This window comes from Chenopodium quinoa, unplaced genomic scaffold (assembly GCF_001683475.1).
Source record: "Chenopodium quinoa cultivar QQ74 unplaced genomic scaffold, ASM168347v1, whole genome shotgun sequence".
NCBI lineage: Eukaryota > Viridiplantae > Streptophyta > Magnoliopsida > Caryophyllales > Amaranthaceae > Chenopodium > Chenopodium quinoa.
Window position 1 is genome coordinate 21,059,104 of NW_018742204.1, and position 23,018 is coordinate 21,082,121.

Here is a 23,018-nt window from a genome sequence, read left to right on the forward strand (position 1 = left end):
GACACACTCTTAGTTGTTGCATTAGTAGCAGGAATGTTCTCACTTTATTCACTTAAAAAAACAGAATTATTTTATATAATATGATATTAAAGTATGAACTAATTTATACAATGAAGAAGATAATTAGTTATTTTGGTATAAAGCTTTTATACCTTATTGTTTGATTTGTCTCTGGTGGTCTTGATTTTGACATAACAAATTTCACTCGAACCTTTTTTTTTCACTAAAATTTTAAGAATTACCTAATAAGTTTGGTATATATATACAATGTACAATAATTGAATGTAAAAACAATTATTTTATACATATAAACTTACTTGTTTAAAGTGTATCTTTCATAACTATTACCATATTCATTTTGTTCTATAACCTTCTTTAGAGTTAATGGTTCAGATTTCCCATCCCTAAATTGAAGCAAGTGTATCACTCTAAATGGCACATCACTACATTATAAATTAATTACATGACATTAGTTTGAATGCATATCACTAAAATGATTATTATCATATTTATATATGTGCATGATGATTTAATGAAATGTATATTTGTTATTTAAATCTCAATGAATACTCAAATGAACAAATATACATATATGATCATAATTATATCTATAAATGAACATTATGAGTATCAAATATGATCATATACAATGATGTTTCAATGAAATGTACTTTTGTTTTTAAATCTCAATAAATACTCATATGAACAAATATAAATATATGATCATAACTATATCTATAAATGAACATTATGAGTATCAAATATGATCATATACAAATAACATTAAACAAAGATAAAACCAATTTTTATCAAATACAACTAGCATATTAGACATGAACATAATATATTCTGTAAATGACTAATTACCTTGGTAGTGGAGACATTGTTAAATCCGTACCAATTGACTTGTCAATATCTTTTAAAAGTTCCGGATCTACAATTGGATCATTTTGGCGGTTTTTTTTCAATTTGTCTACTCTTGACTGAAGAGGTACATCATCATCATCGTCTCTGTTTTATTTAATAAATTGTTAATGTTTTAGTTATTTTCAGTAAAATCTTAGAACAATTACTACAATCGCAAAAAATTTTAACAAAATTAGGTTTTACAAATAAATTCGCTCTATAATTTTCATCGCAAGAATATGAACAAATTAGGTTTTACAAAAGTTAGAGTTCATACATTTCTTCAGAAATTTTCAACAAATTACTCGTCTCTGAAGTATTCTTCTCCAAAATCATACTACAATTGCAAAAAATTGAACAAAAATTAGGTTTCACACATAAAATCGCACTATAATTGTCATCGAAAAAAATGAACAAAATTACTTACTCTTTAGATACATTTTGCTCCGATTTTGCAATTTCTTCTTTCATGTTCTTCTCTGTAGTGGTTTTTTGCAAAATCGCACTACAATCGCAACAAAATGAACAAAATTAAGGTTTCACACATAAAATTGCACTACAATCTCAAAAAATGAACAAAACTAACGAAATTAAACTCTTTTTGTTGTGATTGTTTAATTTCATCTCGAATATCAGACATTTGAAGCAATTATGAAGTGTTTTGAAGCAATTTTGCAATAATTTGAAGAGAATTTCGTTCCGATTCGACGGTGTTGATGAGAGAGAAATTCTAGAGAAATGAAGAAGATGGTTTTTTAGAGAGAGAATAATTTGAAATGGATAGTTTTTTTTTTAATAATATATATGTGGGGTAGGGGAAGTTATTTCTAATTTACTGTGGTTAGTGGGGGTGAGTGGGGGTAGTTACTGTAGTTTGTGGGGGTAGGGGAAAAACGCAAACGCTGCGTTTTGTAGGGGGTGTAGGTTATGGTCCTATACTAGGGTGTAGTGTATACTAATTAATATAGCATGGCTCATTTTCTTAGAATGTGGGCCGTGATGGGTAAACAACTAGAGCTGCAGTTGTTGTCTGGCCGGCCCAAATTTTCTGGCTTTTTACAAATACAATGGAAACTGCAAATATGGAAAATGGATTATGGAATATTTATCACTCCAAATTTTCCAATTTAACATTCCATGAATTAAAATTTGCTACGCGAACCAAATGAGCACTAATAACAACTTGCCCATGATGTCCAGATTATTAATTTTATCAACATAATACATGACCATAGCTTCAAATTTATGAGAAATAATGTGCAACTTCCAAGCTCATCATCAAATGAAAGAAATAAGATTTCATCAATTTCTCAGCATATAATCCTAATAACTTTTGCAAACTACTGATGACAAAACAAAATAATGTCATGGTAAATGGTAATACTGGTAATAAAAGGGTTTGGCACTACTAAAAAGTTAAATTTCACAATTATCATTATGATACAATGTTGATCATAATCAACATGAAAAATGCATCTTACTGAAGATAAATGATGAAGCAGAACAATAACATATCTCTGATGCCAAAGCTAGATGTAAAACAACAATCATGAAGTTAAGTGTGCTTCCAAATAGTATACATTTTTTTTTTAATGATGTAAACTTAATTTAGACTATACCACACATCAAATGAAGCTGTCTCCATATCTCACAAGCAGTAGCTGCAAAGCCTGCAAGAAAGATGGCAATGGCCACGAAATCCTACATCTCGAAATTCAGAATCTTTGAAATCACACAACCAACAATCCAACATGGGATCTAAGTCATATAACGATTAACAATAATGTTACAACAAACAGCTGAAACAAGTAGTGATTCAATCTTCATTAGGATGCTTGATGATCCTCTGCAGGATCACTGTCCTAGCTCTTCTTATATCTCGACTATACTTATTTCCATGCTCCCCAAGCTCATCAATTGCCTTCAAAAACTCAGCCTGCTTCTTCTTAATCTCCTCTATCACCACGGAAACAGCCCCCTCTTGAGTTAGCGCGATTTCAGTATGTGCCAACATTGATTCAACCTGAACCATTAACTTATCAACAAGAATCCGTATACTATCCAAGTCCTTAATTGCAATGTAAGTCCCAACTTGCATTGAATTAATCAATTCCCTCTGATTCTTCAATTCATTCTCATACTTCTTCCACAACGAATTCATCCACCTTCCAATCCCTCCCATCGGAGCAGAAGCAGCAGCAGCCAGAGCCGAAACCAACGGAGGGGCCGAAATGGCAGCAGCAACAACAGAACAAATGATCACAGAAATAAAAGAGGCTGCAAATATAATGTTAGACACCTTCCTATAAACCTTCAACGATTTCAATTTCTTATCAAGCTTATGTTTTCGGAGCTGCAATTTCTCAAACATTACAACCTGCTGTTTATAAACAGATTGAAACATACTGAAAAATTCAGTAGTAAAAGGATCACCAGCCTCTTTAAAATTCCTCAATTCCTGCAAAATTTTACTATAATCCCTATTTTGATCACCATTGTTCTCCTCTAATTGAAGCAATGCAACTTGAATAATCAACTGGCGATCACGAACCCTTTTAAGACATTTATCCAGAGCAGTAAAAAAATCAAGGGTTTGAACACTATACTCAAAATAATCTTGAACTAAACCAAACAATTCCTGATTATTCCAAATATCTTTCTTACACTCTAAAATAACCCTAACAACTTCTTGATTCATATCAATTAAACAACCAGCAACTTGTCGCAGAGAATCAAGAGATACAGAATGAACCTCAAATCCACCATCTTCTTCAGCTGAGTCATTGCTATTTTTAGCAAGTGAATTGATGATGTTAGTAGTTCGTTCATGGAGGTGAGAATCGAAGACTTGAACATCTGGGTCTAATTGACAGGCCTGTAAATACGAGCTTAATTCACCAGTGTTGTTGAAATTGTTCATCTGAGTATTTGTATTTTCATCAATTGTAGGTGGGTTTGGATTGTTTGGACCTTTACTGGATTTAGCACCCATTTTAGGGAATTGAAAATTGAGGAAGAACCCTAAAAATGGAGAATTTCTGGGGTTGTGAGATTGAATTTGGGGAATTTGGTAATTTAGGTGTTTATGGAAGTATATAAAGAAAGCATGTATGGGAAGCTTTTGAAACAGAGGCGGAATTAGTGGGTGAAGGAATGGGAAAGTGACGAAGTGAAGAGAGTGTGTGTGAAGAGTCAGAATTTTTTTGACTTTTTTGTTGGACGGAAAATAAAAACTAGAAAATGCTTGACGAGTGAGCTAAGGAATGGGAGACACGAGTCCTAAAGGGAAACTTCATATTATGGATTATTTGGAACTAGGTTAAGTCCCGCGCCATGCACTGTTATAATTAAACTTTACAATAAAAATTATAAAGAATGGTTTTTATTTATTTATTTATTATTTTTTATTTTTGAGGGGAATAAAGAATGGTTGTTAATATAACAATTTATCCAAAAAAAATATTTGTGACAAAATAACTTGAATTTTAATTTATACCAAATGCGTAAAGGTTATTGTTTTGAATTTTAAAAAAAATTATTAATAGAAATTTAGAAGCTATTAGGTTTTATATAAGAAAACGAAAATATAAGCTTAAGTTAGTACCCGTATATGTCTTAAAAAAAAGGGAAAAAAAAATAAAAGGTCAGTACCCGAATACAAACTAATATACATTTGTCCTTATATTTTTGTTGACACACTTTGACCGACATTAAATGAAAATTTAGTTGATTTATATTACTTTAGGATAATTAGTATTCCATAATCAACTTTTTAAAAATGTATTTATAGTGAGTAGTAGCGGTTTTTATTTTAATTTTAATAATCACATTGCATAACGATTAATGTCAAATGATTAATGTTGGAGCTTGGAGGAAAAAATTGATACTCCTTAATATTATAATAATCTTGGACAATGATATATTTAATACCTTATTTTTAATCTATGTTTGTATACTTGTAACTAAAAGATTAATAGTATATATTGGATTAGATATGTTGTCAAAATAGAAATAAGTATTATTGTAGCTTATAAAATGGAAGTCATTAAAATTTGGTAAAAAAAAAAAAAAAAAGGAAAGTGCAAAAAGGAGGGAAAATTATTAATGACATCGTGACAAATGTCATCTTAGTCAATTTTAAGCATAAAATGATTATTAGATATTTAAAATAATGGACAAAATAAAGGAGTTTTTTTTTTTTTTTTTGGGTTAAAAAATAAGGGAGGAGTTTATATTATCACATGTAGGTCATGTAATGTTTATCTTGTTTTAACAACTAAATTTTGTTCGAATAAAATAAGTTTAAGAAAAATAAGTTTAGATTAGAGTATTAACGACTTATTAGGTAGGTGATTATAAATAATGTGGAGTAGTATTTTAAACGTTTTTAAGTGTAATTTGGCAAGTAAAGTAACAATTGAATGTGAGATGGTAAAGCAATTTCATTTTTAACTTGTGTTTTTCTTGAAAAATACATTATCCAATACTATTCCGTAGCAACTAAGGGTTTGTTCCGATTTGCTAAATTGAGCTAAAATAAACTGAAATTAAGCTGAAGAGAACAGGCCCTAGGTGACAAACTATAGAAATTCACCTAAACTTAAACCAGGTTTGTCACTTGTTTTACCCATTGAATACGGAATTTCATTTGCTTTCTAAAATTGGTTTGAGCTAGTGTGTTTCATCCATGGGATTGTTAGTGACTATATGAGAACTTAGTGATAGCACTTCACCAAAGATGAGGGTTAATGGTTGAGATGAAGAGGAGGGGCAGGTCAAGCTCACAATAAATTGAATGTAAACTACAAGATGCATGCTTTTCCAGCTCAAGAAAGTCTTCAGATGCTTTTTTGAATTCATCTTGAGTGTGCCTCTTGAGCATCAAGACCTATTTCTGGTGCATAATTTAGTGTGCCGAGCAGCAGGGAATGCAGAAACTTACAGTTTTACTCACCGTGTTGGCTGTAAGTTTGCAGTTATGCACTCTTTTCACCAACAAATGAAACTTTCAATCAATGTTCCTAGAGTGCATTCAAAAAAATAAAATTAATCTTAGTAAAAGTTAATAAAAAGACAGGTGCACCATCGTAATTGATGCTCATGTGGGTTGAGGGGCGAAAAAAATGTGGGATTTTAAGAAGAGTAGAAGACGATAAACCACGCTTGCACTCGGTCACAACAGCACAGATATACTAAGCCACTGGAACATGACTACTAGCACAAGTGTGTTCAGATGATTTTCTTCCAAGACGAATATGCAAGTATTGTCATGGCGAAGTACAGTGAGGAGCAAATAGGGCATGGGTATCCAGATGATTTTCTTACTGAATGAGTACGCAAATTTTGACATGCAAAATACATTGGAGGGCAAAGAGGTGTAGGGGTGATGAGAAAAGAAAAGGTACAAAGCATTAGAGTAATTGCTCAGTAGATGTAGAAGAGATATAATGAGGAGCAACTGGACATAAATTATATTATTATAATGAGTACCAGAACCAGTGCAGATATCTAAACAATCTATAGCACCAATCTGAACAGCATAATTGTAAATAGAAGAGGAAGGGGTTTTAATAGAAAAGGCTCTCTCTGACATTGAAAGCCATTAGCAAAGTAGCAATACTACATCGATGAGGAGATAAAGCCGCATTGGTAGAGCAGCTACAAGCGCTGCAATGTTTTAGGATGCCGATTTTGTCTTACATTCAGTGAAAGCTAGCTATGTAATTGTATGAGCTAATCATAAGATGGAGAGCTGTGATCGATATGCTCTTGAGTAATACATCATACTGCTGCAAAGTAATCTCATTTGCAAGCCAGTCACTATTTAGCACTAATTACTGCCACTCTTCATCAAGTTTATATAATAGAACCTGAATTCAAGTCCTTAACACCGACCATAGATAGGCAGCGCGAATTTTCCAGAAAAACAATGTTCTTAAGAAGGCAGATTGGGTTAGTCAGATAGGTGCACTAGGATATTTCATAATCCTGTGCAAGATCACAGACCTGGCCAGACTGATTTCTTTACTGTATTTATCTGAATGTGCTGTTATACTATCAATTCCTTCCATAAACACATTCAACTTGTTTCTAATATCATCCATCACCATTGGCAATGTGTCTGCGTCCCTTAAGGCAAAGTCTGCATTGGACAACAACGAATCGATCACAATCTCTAATTTCTGAACCAAAACTCGAATGTTATCCAAGTCTTTAACACTTAAATAAGTCCCAAGCTGCAACTCAAAGACCAAATCCCTTTCACCCTTCAACTCTCTCTCATACTTCTTCCACAGCGAATTGAACCACTTCCCCACCCCTCCAATCGGGGCAGAAACAGCTGCTGCCAAGGCCGATGCCACAGGAGGAGCAGCAACAGCAGCAGCAACAACAGAACAAATCACAACAGCCACAAAAGCAGCACCAAATATAATGTTGGAAACCTTCCTATAAACCTTAACTGACTTCAACTTCTTATCGAGTTTTCGTTTCCTAATCTGTAATCTCCTCAACATCTGAATCTGCTGAGTATAAACAGACTGAAGAATACCAAAAAACTCCTGCCCAAATGGATCCCCAGCCTCCTTAAAACTCCTCAACTCCAGCAACGTACTCGAAAACTTATCAGAAATCTCACTGCTACCCTGATCAACCCTCATCTCCTCCTCAAACCGCCTCAGAGCAACCTGAACAATTAAATGGCGGTCCCGGGCTCGTTTCAGGCATTGATCAAGTTTAGCAAAGAAATCCAATGTCTGAACACTATACTCAAAATAATCCTCAACTAATGACAGCAATTCTTTATTCTTCCAAACATCCTCTTTACAATCAAGAATAACTTTAACAACTTCATGATTCATATCCATTAAACTTCCAGTGACTTGTGTAATTGAGTCAAAGGAAAGAGAACCGACCTGTTGCTGAAACCCATTACCAGAATTGTCAACAGTTGTTGACAAAGTGTTGATAACAGAAGTAGCATGTTGCTGGAGCTTTGAATCAAAGAGTTTAACATCTGGGTCTTGTTTACAAGCTGCTAAATAAAAGCTTAAATCACTGCTTGTTATTGAATTGGATCTACTACTGCCATTGCTGTTGCCATTGCTTGTTGATGGGGTTGTTGGAGTTTCTGACTTTTTACTAAATACAGAACCCATAAATTATGAACCCTTATAAAAAAATTATTAATAGGGTCCCAAGATTTCAGCTTTATTTTATACGCAATAAAATTTAGCACTGGAATTTACTAGGGGTTCATCAAAATTGGGATCTAAATTTAGTAAAATTTGTGGGGTTGGATCCCCAAATGTAGGTGGAAAATAATTGAAAAACTGGAATATAAGAAGAAATGAAGGAAATTGAAGGTTGAATTTTGAGGAGAGATTCTTCAAAGGTTGAACATTCAAAGTAGGTGAATATAGTGTGAATATGTGATGTTTCTGGATATGATGCAAGTATGAAATATTCAAATGTAAATTGTATAATTAATTAGATAGTTAGGACAAAAAAATGGCAATAATAGGAAGATTATCTTCAGTAAGTGGTTGACTGAGATGTGTGGTTGTTTTAGGCTGCTGTTTACTTTGGTTTCCACGAACAATCGGAGAAGATGCTTGTTTATGATTAAAATTGACCAGTAATCCAAAGTTATTATTCGTTTTACTACATAGAAATCTAAATTAATCCATATTATTAACGACAAGGTCGTTGTAGTATAGTGGTAAGTATTCCCGCCTGTCACGCGGGTGACCCGGGTTCGATCCCCGGCAACGGCGTAATTTTTGATTTGCAATTTTTAGTTTTTTCTTTTTCTTTTTGGGATGGGGGGCTTACTTATTTTTGTAGAATTGCAGCTGGTTTATTTTGAATTCTGGTTTCAGCTGAACTGTTTTCTGTTTGTTCAATTACCTTGCAATAACTCAATTGTCGATACAATGCGACCTATGGGTTCATATGAGCATGGATTACATGTCTAGAGAAGGGAGAATTGTAATCTACCTATCCAAAAAATGGAATAAATACAATGTACTATACAAGTATACAAAATAAATGGGATTGATAATGCACAACTAGAACAATAATTAGTCCAATGTTAAGCAGACATAGTTCAGCACGTTATTGGTTTGAGCTTAAATGGATCAAACAATTTCGAAATTATCAAGATATCTCACAATTCAATTCAATTTCGAAACTAATTAAAAGGGGAAATTAGAGCAGCATTCCTTTCAAAGACTGCAGTAAAGTTCTAACAGGTAAAACCAGTAACCAAGACTCAGAAGTAAAGAAGATCTGTCATATTAGCCAAAAACACAGCATGCCAAAAACATTCAGGAAGCTCCAAATTATTTTACATTGAGCTAATTCCATACCAAATGTATCCAAAAAATAAGAGTATTATTGTATCCCTCACAAAACCAATTACAATTATAATTAAATCTACTATGCCGCGATTATAAATAACAGCAATTGATAATGTTGTACAATCTATTCCAACAATGACAATCAATTTTGCCTGTAAGCAATATAATCAGCAAGCGCAATCAATGGTTTCGCCTTTTCTTGATCGAATCCAGCTAGCTGTTCTTTAGCCTCTTTGATCAACCTCTCAGCATACTCCCTAGATTTCTCAATTCCCATCAACTTAGGAAATGTCACCTTATCTGCCACCAAATCTTTCCCTGCTGTTTTCCCCAATTCCTCAGACGATTTAGTTACATCCAATATATCATCAACAACCTGAAATAACAACCCAATTCCTCTAGCAAACTTCCTCAATTTCTCCACATCCTCATCACTCCCACCCCCAACAATGGCACCTAAAACAACCGCCCCCTCGAGGAGCTTAGCAGTCTTATGAATGTGAATGAACTCAAGCTGATCCAACCCAACATTGGTTGCACCTTCAGAGTCAATGTCAACCACTTGTCCTGCTACAAGCCCTTCAGCCCCGATAACTCGAGCCAGTTCCCCAACAGCTCGAACAACCTGTCGAGCCGGGACCTTGTCCAATGGGGTTGAGGTAGCAATATGTTCGAATGCAAAAGACAAGAGTGAGTCGCCTGCTAATACAGCAACATCCTCACCAAATACTTTGTGATTAGTGGGTTTTCCCCTGCGAAGGTCGTCGTTGTCCATGCAGGGGAGATCATCATGAATCAAGGACATCGTATGAATCATTTCTACAGCGCATGCTGCAGGCATCGCAGTCGATTCATCGCCGCCTACGAGTTCGCAGGCGGCGATGCAAAGAACAGGGCGAACCCTTTTTCCTCCTGCGAGGAGGGAATATCTCATGGCCTCATGAATTTTTTCTGGGTGCTTTAATGTCACCGCCATATCCAATGCTTTGTGGACAGATTTCGCCTTCTTCACCATATATGCCTCGAAATTAAAAGGGGTTGATGATGAAATCTTGTTTTCTGGTGGGTCAATCGCAGTTTCTTGTTTAGTCATGATTGCTGAGATTGAAGACATTTTTGAGGTTTTTCTTGAGGAGAGAGAAAATGGGGTTGAAAAATGATTAAAAGAAGAAGATGATGATAAAGTGTTGGTGCCATTATTATAACATTGATTCTTCAAAGGTGAAAAAATGAAAGATCTAGATCTGGAATTGGAATGGTGAGGAAAACATGTTTGAACCCAATTTCCCAGACTTAGAGTAGTACTACTGTTACTCATTTTTATTGGAATTTTGAGTTTGCTAAACTATGAAGAAATTAAGAAATTGATATTGAAAATGAAAATATATATATTATAATTTGTGGGTATATATAAATAAAGTTGAACAATCTGGTGATTTGAATCTGTAAGATTGAAATAGATAATTGCTCTGTAATTTTAAAAACAAGTTCAAAGTTTGTAATCAATTGATAAGGAAAGCAATATTTGCAGTTGATTTTGTTGCCATAAATCAAAGGAAATAAAAGTGATAGGTTGAATAGAAGAGGAGATAGATTGAGAGTGGGAAATGGATTGTACCAAAAATTAATTGTACCACCCAAAATACTTTATTTTTCCGAGCTTAATGGCACTTGTTCATTGGCATTTGGCATTGGATAGGATTGTGTGCATCTTTTGCCCACTATTTTCGCTTATCTTATGTGGCATCATTTTTTTTTTCCTTCTTTGAGATGCATAGTATATTTCCTCCATTTCTAAAATAGTTGTCCATAAATCGATATATTTTTGTTATGCAAAACGATGCACTTACGTTATTTTTTTGCCAATTTCGAGCTCAATTCGGATTCTTAAGGGCTAAAATGGTCTCTAAACTCTTAAACAAACATATTTTGATACGTAAACCGATAAAAAAAATTGAATTAAATTGCAGTTTACAATTTATAATAACTTTTGGGTTGCAAAAATGACTACAATTTGTAAATTTTACTTAAGAAAATAAGATAGTGAAAAACAATGATAAGATTTTACATAGAATATAAAGTAATAAGGTGTTCAACATTTGGAAAAAAGAATATTTGCGTTAAAATTTAGGTAAATATTTATGTAAATAGGAATAGTTGCATTAGGAGTATGATAATTTTTTTTTTTTGAAAGGAGTAGATAATTATTTTAGTAAATGGGAATAGTTGCATTGAAAGTGATATGTATATATGAGGGGAAATGTGTAAAAAAAAATTACTTCCTCCCTCCCTCCCTAAATTACATTCCTAATTCTAACATTTATTCCTTGCATAATAAAGAGAAGTAAAAATATAATTTAGGGACAAAAGGAGTACATTAATCAATATTACTCCGTATAAATTGTTTCAAAAAAAATAATGACAAACGTATAAATTAGACGAAATGAATGGTCTAGACAATGATATAAACACGTTTTCTTGGCCTATACTGTGTTTTGTACTTTTGTGTGCCAATGTACGAGAATTTATTAGAGTTCCAACGGTTGCTTGCATGTACACGTGTTGAGATTTCTCATGAGTTATAACATCTTTTGGGATAGGGGTGCTAGTGAGCCGAGAGCTACTCGATGTTTGGCATGGTCAAAACTTGGACAAAGAATTTGAATTCGACAAGTTAAGATTATGCTATCTTTGACTCCATTATTAATTAAATAATATAATTAAAACAGATAAATTAAAAAGTAGATCGAACATTTGATAATAAAGCCCCAAGCAGAGCTTGGAGTCGAGTCAAGCTTATTGAGTCGAGTTGAACTTATGTCTTGGGATTATAAGTTCATTTAAGCTCGAGCCGAGCTAGTGTCAACACTGTCACGCTCGAGTTGAGCCCAATAGTTTCAAACTCAAATAGTTTCGAGCTCAAGAGCTCACGAGTATCAAGCTCAAGGCTCACGAGTATCAAGCTCAAGTCGAGTTTAGAGAGGCTTGTCTCATCTCAGTTCAAAAACACCCTTGTTTCAAAATGACATGATAAATACAAAGTATTTTGTATTTTCCCACAGAGTATGATAAAAAAAAATTAATATGATTTATACATTAAAAATTAACAAAAAAAATTGTTCTATCAATATATTAAGGGTCTGTTCTCTTACGTTGAAATTCAGTTCAGTTCAGTTCAGCTCAGCTCAGTTCAGTTCAGTTCAGTTCAGCTCCTAATTTCCTTCTCTTATAAAATATTTATTTCAGTTCAGTTCAGTTCATCAGTTCAGTTCAGCTCAGCTGAGTTCAGTCAATGAGAACAGACCCTAAGTTGTTGATATTGCCTCCGTTTCATATAATAATACAAACGAATCATAAAGTGACATTTGTCAGGCCCACATTAATTTATTTGTCTTATAAAAGTAGTATACTGTGATATATTGATGATTGATTGGTAACTAATAACTAAATAAGGATTTTTATGGCCCATTTTAAATCACTAAGCTACACTTCCCTTCTTTTTTTGTTTTTTGCTTTTGAAAATTAAACAAATTAAGATATAAAAATATTAAAAATTGGCCTTATTAGAATCATCACAATTTCAAAAACTAACAACAACTATTATGATTTCAAAAACTAACAACAACTATTTTGATTCCAAATATAAGAAAGAAAAACAAAAATGAAAACGAACAAATTTTTAATTTTTTGTTTTATTCCAATATTACCAGGGCCGTCCCAACTATTATGGAGGCCCTGTGCGATTGAGATACATTTGAGCCCCCCCTCCCTTTTTAAAAAAAAAAGAAATGTATAATAATATTGCATTTTTTAAAAAAAAATAAATGCTCTGCTATGATTTGTTGCAGAGGTTTAGAATAAAGAAATAAATGTAATTTTTGTAATATTATTGAAGCGATTGAAATATGTTGAAAAGAAAAAAAAAACACAAGTTATAAAAGTTTTTACGGGTTATTGTAAAGAAGAGAGAGTGGTAATATTTTCTAAAAATGAAATTGAGTCAAGGGACCATTAGTGGGGATAAAGTATAAAATATTGTTACAATCTTCCAAAATATAGGAATGGAATTTTTAAAAAATAAAGTACATAGCAGGATTCAAACCTTGTTCCTACAAGAATCAATACCTCCACATTTACCAGCATTACCACTAAGCCACAACAGTTTCACTATACATTTTTACAACCATTTTGTATATATTGTAAGAATTTGAGGCCCCAAATAATGATGGGCCCTGCGCGGTTGCGCAGGCCGCACACCCTAAGGGCCGGCCTTGAATATTATGTACGTAACAACTTTTATAGTTGTGCCTAGTGTTAGTTTTATTGCTCATTTAATTTATTTATTTTTTGCTCATTTTTAGATTAATCATTTTCAGATTTTTAAAATGAGCAAAAAAAATTATTGAATGAGCACAAAAATATTAAGTGCAAGGTGCACCCCACACCGATGCATATAATTTTTTTTTTTTTTTTTTTTTTTACTATTATTTACGGAGTAATTAAATAGGAACTCCTAGATATATTTGTCATACATAAGGCAACTTTTCTCCTTGCTTGCACTTTCTATATATACCACACGACATTCAGTTTTGCCTATAAGCAATATAATCAGCAAGAGCAATCAATGGTTTCGCCTTCTCTAAATCAAACCCAACAAGCTGTTCTTTAGCCTCCTTAAGTAACCTCTCAGCATACTCCCTTGATTTCTCAATCCCCATTAACTTAGGGAATGTTATCTTATCTGCCACCAAATCTTTTCCCACTGTTTTTTCCCAATTCCTCAGACGATTTTGTTACATCCAATATATCATCCACAACCTGAAACAACAATCCAATTCTTGTGGCAAACTTCCTCAACTTTTCCACCTCCTCATCGGTTGCACCCCCAGCAATGGCTCCAAGAACAACTGCTCCCTCAAGGAGTTTAGCAGTCTTGTGAATGTGTATAAACTCAAGTTGCTCCAGGCTGACATCGACTGCCCCTTCAGAGTCGATGTCAAGCACCTGTCCCGCCACGAGCCCTTCAGCCCCGATAACCCTTGCCAGTTCCCCGACTGCACGAACAACCTGGCAAGGGGAGACCTGGTCCAGCGGGGTAGCAGTAACCAGGTGCTCAAAGGCGAAGGACAGTAGCGAGTCCCCTGCCAGTACAGCGACTTCCTCACCATACACTTTGTGGTTGGTGGGTTTCCCCCTGCGAAGGTCGTCGTTGTCCATGCAGGGGAGATCATCATGAATCAAAGACATTGTGTGAATCATCTCCAGAGCGCATGCAGCAGGCATCGCTGTGGATTCATTGCCGCCTACAAGCTCACAGGCGGCAATGCAAAGAACAGGGCGAACCCTTTTCCCTCCTGCAAGGAGTGAATATCTCATAGCCTTATAAATTTTTTCAGGGTGCTTTAATTCCACAGCCATATCCAATGCTTTGTGCACCGATTTCACTTTCTCCACCATATACTTCTTGAAATTAAAAGGTTTTGTAGAAGAAATGTTGTTTTCACTTGAGTTAATTGCAGTATTTTGCTTTGTGAGAACTGCAGAGAATGTAGACATTTTTTTATCTATGTTTGTTTTCTTGAGGAGATAAAAATGAAGTCAAAAAAATGTTGAGAAGAAGATAATGATATTGATGTGTGTTGCTGCCATATTTATAGTAATTAGCAACCTGTTAATATTCTTATATTCAAAGGGGAGGAGTAATGGATGATCTGGATGTGTAAATGTGGAATTAGAAGCAAGAACAGAACATGTCTAAAACTAATTTCCTAGACATAGAGTAATAATACAAATCTACAATTACTCATTATTATTCTTGAGATTCTACGAAATTGAAGTTGAAATTGAATATAAAAAATATAATTTGTACATGTGAACCTTACATACACTAATGTTGATTATATACAAGTATATTTTAAGTTATTGAAGTTGAAATTGATTATATACAAGTATATTTTGATTTTTTTTTTTTTTACAGGATATTTTAAATTATTGAAGTTGAAATTGACTATTGACGGAATACAAGTATATTTAAATTGTACATGTGAAGTGTACAAAATACAATTATATACGAAGTATGTAGTTGCACAAATTGGTGATTAGGTTCCGTAAGTGCGAAAGAGATAATTGCTCCCTAATTTAAAAACAAGTTTTAAGATTGCAATTAATTGAGCCAGGAAAGCAATATCCCACAAGACGAGAAATTATGAGAGTTCATAATTTCGTGTTGCAGTGGTTTCATGAGTTGTACTCTTGTATCATTTTATGGTAAATATATTTTTTAGAATGTTCGAACACCATTTATAAGAGTAGTACCTAGTTATGTCAAAAAAACTCGGAAAAAATATGTGAACAAATATTTTTAGAATGTTCAAACACCATTCATAAGAGATAAAAAAAAATAGTAAACATAAATGAGGACAAATAAGTATCCAAACATTTTTAGGGCCACACACTAACACACTATTTATAAGGGTTTGCTTGAACTTTTTAAAAGGTATAAGGAAAAAAAAAAACTTTTTTGAAGGAAATTTTAGATTTTAACACCATGCAAATCAATGAAAATTGATATTAACACCACCCAAAAAAAAAGTTTATTTTAACACCACATAAAAAATTGAACATTTGAAGTTACCACCAAAATCTTGCTTCTATTAACGGAACTATTACTGGGCCCCACTCCAACGGTCACTTTTTACAATTCTCTCTTTAAAAGCACGATTAAAGCACGATTCTCTTCATTTCTGTTCTTTTGTGAGCAAATTTGTGGATTACATAGGTTGATCCTGGTATCAATTCATTCAAAAAAGTGATTTCATATCAAGAATTCTAGGGTTTGCTGGGAAAGAGGAAGGAATTGAAGGTGGTAACAGGTATGTTTGTTCAGACATCAAAATCGCACTTTCTCTCCAATGTAATGGCAAATTGAGCTTGTTTGGTATGTATTTATTGCTTAAATTACCTTAGTTTAGCAATTCAGTTATGTATTATGCTGGATTTGGTGGTTGGATTAGCATTGTCGCAGTTAATTAGTCAATTTCGAAAATTAGGGTTTATGTGAAACCGAAATTGGGGCTTTTTATGGTAGACGGGTTTAATTGAAAGTTTTTGTTGAGAATTTGAATTCGTATGTGTACAGAGCAGTAATTGTTATATTCATCTTAAATTGGTGCAGATTATGTCTTCTTTGAGCTATTCTCCTTCAAAGGAGAAAAAATGCAATTGTGGAGTGCCAATGGCAAGGCTAACTAGCTGGACTAGGGAGAATCCAGGGAGGAAGTTCAGAGCTTGCAAGTTTTATGATCCAGTCACAGAATCAAGGGGGTGCAAGGTCTTTGAATGGGTTGACCAACCTGATGGGACAGACTGGCAAACAGGGGTTATCAATAACCTCTTGCTGGATAAGAAGCTGCTTAAGGGTGAAGTGAATGAGTTGAAAAGGGAAGTTGATGATATCAGTGGGCAGAGGAGGTGTCTACTTAATTAATGAATTTGACAATTTGAAGATTAGGTGCAAGGCTTTGAATGGTGAAAGAAAGAGAATGAACAGGGACTGCAAGGCAGGGGGGGCTTTTTAGTGCATTGTATGTGGGTGGGCATGGCTATCTGTATTAGTTTGTCAATTGGTGTAGTTTTCCTAATGGTTAGGGGTGTTTAGTTGTAATAGAAGTAGGTGTTTGAATTGTTATTTTGTGACTTGTAGTGTTGGGAGCTTTTGTGTAATGAAATTCTAAATATTTTAGTAAATGAATTCCAAGTATTTATAATCATGTGGTTGATGTTCAGTTATGATGGTTTTTGAAAAAAAATTGAAAGCACATGCATGCAGTAAAATAGGGAATTATTGCCAAATTAGTTAACAGAACATATATATTCATAAAAAGTTGCCAAAAGGTGTTTACTTGAACCTGTCTTAATGGCAATTACAGCCATACAAAATGTACACCATCCTAATATCTCTGGTTGTTCAAATGCTAATGACAAACAAACAAAATGATGACATAAATATGAATTCAAACATAATATTGTTTTCTAGCTATTACATCACTGAGTGAGGTTAACATCCTTGAAATTTTGCAGCTTGGCCCTAGTTATCACACCTGTGTGTGATGGTTGTTGAACTGTTGTTGTTGCAGGCTGACTTGAGGAACACTTAGAAGTTTTGTGTGGATGCTGAGTAGCGGTTGTTGCAGGTTGGCTGGAGGAAGGATTTGCCTTTGACTTAGACTGCTGCTTTGGCTTTGGTTTACTTGAGCTTGGCTTTGGTTGACTTGAGCTTGGCTGACTTGAGCTCTGTTTTAGGGAAATCACAACATAGTTAGCTTAAAGGATCAAATTCATAAAGTTACAGAAACACAAGGTTCAAGGTTTATACCTTTTTGGCAGCTCTGAGTTCTTTCTTCTTCCTTTCCTCCACCACCCAAGGAGTGTTGGAGGGTGGTCTCCCTGGTTGCCTTGGCTCCTCATTTGCTGGTGCAGGAGTGTTTTTGCAGGTCTTGGCATAATGACCAAATCCTGTACACTTACTGCATTGTTTCTGCCTCTTTGCTGTCTGTGGTTGTGCAGTTGCAGTAGAACATTCCCCTGGTTCCAGCTTCCTTTTTTTGCTCTTTGGTCTTCCAGGCTGTACCTTAAATGTTGGAGGCTGTGGTTCCCTCATACTCACTATCTCCCAGTGTTTAGGACCAGGCATGGGTTGGATAGGGGGTTCATAAACCTTCCTGTATGAGTCCATGGTGTAATAAGGGTCCACATATGCCTCTATGTCACCCCTCATGTCCATCATGCATGAATAAGCATGCACACAGGGAATCCCAATTAGTTCCCAATGATAACAGGTACAAGTTTCCTTTTGTAAGTCCACACACTCTTGATCATCCATCAACTGCACTTCAAATGTTTCATCTCTTGATGGTTGCACAACACACTTCCTAGCAACAAATTCTATCCTAGCTAAGACATTCCTCACATAAGGGGTAAGGTTGCTTGTAATTTGTTTAGAATCCTCCCACTTCTCATTGTTCCTATTCATTACATACCTCCTCATCCATTCCATTTGGGTGAGGATAGGCTTATCTCTGGCAAGCCTGATGACTGCATTGAAAGTCTCACACATGTTGTTTAACAACATGTTGGACTTGCAGTTAGATGAAAATGCATGTCTTGACCAAGACTGGGGGGGAATGTTCACTAAATACTGATATGCATCCTCTGACAACTCTTTGATAGAGTCCATGGCAAATTTGAAGTTAAACTGACAAAATGCAATAATGTAAACAACTTAAGACAATCACATTCCCACACATATGCATACAATCATTAAATAAGTATTGGAATGGGATGACTTATTGCAGTTGTTGATCTCGCTGCTGCCCAAAACAATTCTTTGAATGTTGACCCAGTGAATTTGAGCTTGAAATTTGCCCAAATGTGCCTTACACATAATCTTTTTTCAGCTTTTGGTACTATATCAGCCATTGCTTCCAGAAGCCCCTACCATATTCATTCACAATATCAATAACTCATCCTACTTACTTACACAAAGAAAAAAAAAACAAGTACAAATGAAAATGAAAATGTGCAAAAAAAAAGGCAAAAAACTGTTACCTTTTGCCTGTCTGACATTATTGTCAGCCCTTCTCCTTGATCATGTGTGAACATTGCCATTAGAGACTCTAGGAACCAACCCCAGCTATCTTTATTCTCTGCCTCCACTGTTGCCCAAGCTAGGGGAACAGTTTGTTATTCCCATCCTTAGCTACTGCCACCAATATAATTCCAGGATATGCACCCTTGAGGTGACAACCATCCACCCATCATTGGCCTACAACCCTTAGCAAACCCATCTCTCAAAGTCCTTAGACACATGAACATTCTCAAAAACATAGGGGGCTCAGGACTGTCTATACCTTCCACAACCACATTGCACCCAGACCCAGGGTTATACTTCATCACAGACCTCCCATAATCCCACAACCTAGCATATTGCTCCCTTGCTGACCCATATATGATGAGTTTAACCCTACACCTAGTCATCCATGCTTTAAAGTATGTCACCTCAATACCTAAGTCATTAAGAACCCTGGCCCTAATATCCTTAATTCTCCATGGAGAATTACACCTAAACTCCTCTAGATATCTGTCTGCAATGAACTCAGCAGTAATCATCCTATTTTTCTTGACTCTAAGACAAATGTGTTTCAATTTACAGCTTTTAATTTGCCAAGTATCCTGCTTGACCAGTTTTGATGCATACACCTTAAAATGACACTTTACCCCCCCCCCCCACACATGTACATGCAGGCATTCTACAAGTATAACTATTGAACTCACAGTCACATCTATACCTACACTGCATTGTAATCCTCTTAGAGTCATTATGCAAGAAATAAAACTCATACCTCTCTTGAATGGCATGCAGTCTCAATACCCTTCTCAATATTGCAGCATTCTTGAACTTCTGCCTCACCTGCAGCTGGATGGGCTTTTGGAAGTCCACATCTTCATTAAACCATGGAGCAGTATCCTCCTCTGAATCAGATCCACACAAGCTTCTTGAACTCTCTGAATCACCTTCATCACCCTCTGGATTGACCCTAACTGTTCTTATATCCAGGTCATCTTTCAGATCTGACCTCTTATCTTTCACAACACCCTCATCTATGCCACTTCCCTGCAGTTTCCTCAAATTCTTGTTAACCTTCTCTAAGATGTCCTTAGACCCTTCAATAAACCATTCTTCATCCCCTTCATCAAATTCTTCTTCACCTGGTTCCCAATCTAGGTCTTCATCACTCAAATCTGAGCTAGAGTAATCAGATTTATTGTCACCATCATCATCCTCTTCAAACACCAATGCTTTAGCCTTTGCTGAGGCTTTACCTTTGAGCTTACTCTTCTGTTTTGAACTACCGGACACTCCAGCTTCTGCAACCTTCCCCTTCAGTTTCTCCCTTGGTGGACTTTCCTCCCTTTCAGTCTCAGTCTTCTTAAATCTAGGGCTTCTCCTAATACTGACAATTGAAGTACTTTGACCCTTCTTCCTTTTTTTAGTAACCTTATCCTTTGGCTGGGGATTGGGTTGGGCCTTAGTTGTGGGCTTCAAATTAGGTTGTGCTGTCACAAAGACTTCTACATAACCCTCTACATTTCTAGTCTCTAAAAGGCCCCTCACTTCATCACTGTTGACTGGTTCCCTTCTACCAGTGTTAAAAGTTTTCCCCTTCTTCCTATACCAACAATTGAAATAGACAGGCACCTCCATATCACCATTAACAAATCCATGAATTGCAGCTGACCTAATCTCCTGTACATCCAACTTAGACACTAGGACTTTTCTTCTCCAATAACACCACCCCCCACACCAACAAAGCAGTTGTCTATCTTTGCTAACTCTTTTAGGGACAAATGCATCCCCCACCCTTAGACAGATGTCAACCATATCTTCATTGTCACCCATTATCTACCCACCAATAACATAGATACAATAGTATTATTACTTTATTATAAGACATATAATATCAACACTTTATTAATCAACTACAGTAATTGAATATTTAACTTCAAATATACAAATAAACAAATAATCCAGTCCAACATGCATCAATAAACAAATCACACATATACAGTCTTCAATAAGTTCATTCACAAAAACCCCAATTAATTAGTGTCAAATTTCAACCTAAACCACCAATTAACATAATTCGCAGTCAATTTCAAAATAATCCCTTTTTCTAGGGTTCTCAGTTTCAGTTGCCAAAGTAACCCCAATTAAGCATAAAATTGCAAAATTGACATCAACCATTCACCAATAATAGACGAAATTGCTGTAAAAAGATAAAAAAGATACCTTCTTTGGAATCTCTCACCTTTAATTGTCAGATTGCCAGCAATTTTCGCCCTTTTTTTGAAGATGGATGAGGAAATCCTCGAACGCTTTTCTTCTGCTAATGACAGCTCCCTTGTACTTTCCTATCCCCAACCACACAAATTTTAAGCAATTGAATGCCCTAGATGAAGATACTACTTTGAGTAGATGAAAATTCAGAGTGAATTCAATGAAGATGGTTGGAAGTAATCAATGAAGAGGAAGAATCGTGTTTACTAAGTGTGAAATTTGGAGGCAAACCTAAAACATGGGACCCACGTCACTTTTCCGTCACAGAAACCGTTATATGGTGGTAACTTCAAATTTTCAATTTTTTATGTGGTGTTAAATTAAACTTTTTTTTTGGGTGGTGTTAATATCAATTTTCATTGATTTGCATGGTGTTAAAATCTAACATTTCCAATGTTTACCCAAATAAATATAAATTGTATTTTCTCACCCATTAAAAAATTGGAAAAATGGAAACTAATAATCCCACCTTTGTCATTTTCGCTCAAAACAATCCCACCTTTTCGAAATCTGGAAACAATCCCACCTTTAACCCCCATTTGCTCAAAACAAGCTTTTTACCGGTTTATGAAATTGGTAACCTGTTTCAAAAGGTGACTCGCCACATGTCACCGTCTGATTGGTGTTTTTTTTTATTAATTTAAAAAACAAATAAAGAAATTAAAAAAAAAAAAAAAAAACCCTCTTTCCCCTTTCCTCCCCTGCCACAGCCCTCGTCCCTTCGCCGAACCAGCCACCGCCGGGCCCAACCACCATCACTTACCGGAGCAAATTAAACCCACTTAAGTGTACTATGTGTTAGTCTCCATTAAAGTGGCAAGTAAGCTTTCTCAATCTTCCACATTTAAATGTTTTAATAAGGTTCGTTTTGGGTTAGAGGTGGGATGTGAGATTGTGGGGGTGGGAGTTCAAGTTGCGTGGTGTTTCATAGGATGCTGGGTGAAAAAGGGGTTAGCGTTTTAAGTGGGTTGGATGGGATTGGCCGATTTGGTGGCCTGGGTTATGGTGGGGACTTGGGAGGTCGTGGTGGAGGTTAGGCGAGTGAGGTGGGTGGTCGGATTTTTGGGTGGGGGTTATGGGGATTCGGGGTTGGGTAGGAGGTTGGGTGGGGGGCTGCTGGACCAAGCGGGATTGGGTGGGGGTTCTTCTAGCGAGTTTGGGTTAGGTGGTGGTGTATGTGGTGGTGTTGATGAGGTGTTAGTTATGGAGGGGGTGGTGATAATGGTGGAGCTGCCATTAAAGAGGTTAGAGAGGAAAGCTTAAGGAAAAAACAACCGGTTAACACAGGTTATGGGTAAAAAGGCTTGTTTTGAGCAGATGGGGGTTAAAGGTGGGATTGTTTCCAGATTTCGAAAAGGTGGGATTGTTTTGAGCGAAAATGGCAAAGGTGGGATTATTGGTTTCCATTTTTCCTAAAAAATTTAACCCTTTATTATATCATTCTTTGAACAAAATAGGTTCATAAAATCATTAATTGGACTCATCGCCTTTTTTCCACATAACTTCCAACATTTTCCCTTAAACTTCACCTATTCAGGGACTATTCTCTTCAACTTAATTTCAATTCAATTTAGTTCTTATGTCCTTCTCTCATAAACAATTCAGCTCAGCTCAGTAAATGAGAACATAATCTTAATTCCTTCTTAAATTAAGTTTCATGAGCGTAATTTGTTCAATAGGTGATAAAATGTTGAATTTAATTATTTAAGTGGGTGGGAAAATACGATTCTTTTTTTTTTTCAAGTGGTAAAAATTGAGGGACAAAAAAGCCTTTTATTATTATTATTTTTTTTTTTCCTTTTGTTTTTTCCATAGATTAACTTTAGTTTTTTTTTTTTTTTTCCCCTTGAACTTTT

At 35.2% G+C, this 23,018-nt stretch overlaps 5 protein-coding genes and 1 non-coding gene across 7 annotated transcripts; 1 reads left to right on the forward strand and 5 right to left on the reverse strand.

Moving 5' to 3' along the window:
- Positions 1–1,563: 1,563 nt before the first annotated feature.
- LOC110722922 (UPF0496 protein 1-like) lies at positions 1,564–5,444 on the reverse strand. The gene has a single exon (XM_021902205.1). The coding sequence runs from the start codon at positions 3,896–3,898 to the stop codon at positions 2,723–2,725; it is 1,176 nt and encodes a 391-aa protein (XP_021757897.1). The 5' UTR covers positions 3,899–5,444; the 3' UTR covers positions 1,564–2,722.
- An 876-nt stretch (positions 5,445–6,320) lies between these two features.
- On the reverse strand, positions 6,321–8,494 carry LOC110722935 (UPF0496 protein At4g34320-like). The gene has a single exon (XM_021902212.1). It carries the CDS (start codon positions 8,061–8,063, stop codon positions 6,864–6,866), a length of 1,200 nt encoding a protein of 399 aa, XP_021757904.1. The 5' UTR covers positions 8,064–8,494; the 3' UTR covers positions 6,321–6,863.
- Positions 8,495–8,609: 115 nt separating this feature from the next.
- On the forward strand, positions 8,610–8,681 carry TRNAD-GUC. The gene has a single exon. It is a non-coding gene; the product is annotated as a tRNA-Asp (tRNA).
- Positions 8,682–9,185: 504 nt separating this feature from the next.
- Positions 9,186–10,974, reverse strand: LOC110722945 (geranylgeranyl pyrophosphate synthase, chloroplastic-like). Its single transcript, XM_021902220.1, has one exon. It carries the CDS (start codon positions 10,582–10,584, stop codon positions 9,409–9,411), a length of 1,176 nt encoding a protein of 391 aa, XP_021757912.1. The 5' UTR covers positions 10,585–10,974; the 3' UTR covers positions 9,186–9,408.
- Positions 10,975–13,723: 2,749 nt separating this feature from the next.
- On the reverse strand, positions 13,724–14,833 carry LOC110697531 (geranylgeranyl pyrophosphate synthase, chloroplastic-like). Its single transcript, XM_021874922.1, is given in 2 exon segments — positions 13,724–14,035; positions 14,037–14,833. Coding segments are annotated over 2 exon segments (972 nt in total). The 5' UTR covers positions 14,823–14,833; the 3' UTR covers positions 13,724–13,849.
- A 2,284-nt stretch (positions 14,834–17,117) lies between these two features.
- Positions 17,118–22,937, reverse strand: LOC110722964. Of its 2 annotated transcripts, XM_021902242.1 has the most exons (3): positions 18,873–22,937; positions 17,641–18,758; positions 17,118–17,558 (listed from the first exon to the last, which is right to left on the reverse strand). In XM_021902242.1, the coding sequence occupies exon 1, from the start codon at positions 20,722–20,724 to the stop codon at positions 19,525–19,527; it is 1,200 nt and encodes a 399-aa protein (XP_021757934.1). In that variant the 5' UTR covers positions 20,725–22,937; the 3' UTR covers positions 17,118–17,558; positions 17,641–18,758; positions 18,873–19,524. The 2 variants fall into 2 exon arrangements, with proteins under 2 accessions (XP_021757934.1, XP_021757930.1); XM_021902238.1 differs by having other exon boundaries at positions 17,641–22,937.
- Positions 22,938–23,018: the final 81 nt, after the last annotated feature.

Bases quoted from the DNA above. Each gene is read 5' to 3' on its own strand.
- LOC110722922 (XM_021902205.1), bottom strand. From the start codon at position 3,898: ATGGGTGCTAAATCCAGTAAAGGTCCAAACAATCCAAACCCACCTACA.
- LOC110722935 (XM_021902212.1), bottom strand. From the start codon at position 8,063: ATGGGTTCTGTATTTAGTAAAAAGTCAGAAACTCCAACAACCCCATCA.
- LOC110722945 (XM_021902220.1), bottom strand. From the start codon at position 10,584: ATGAGTAACAGTAGTACTACTCTAAGTCTGGGAAATTGGGTTCAAACA.
- LOC110722964 (XM_021902242.1), bottom strand. From the start codon at position 20,724: ATGGGTGACAATGAAGATATGGTTGACATCTGTCTAAGGGTGGGGGAT.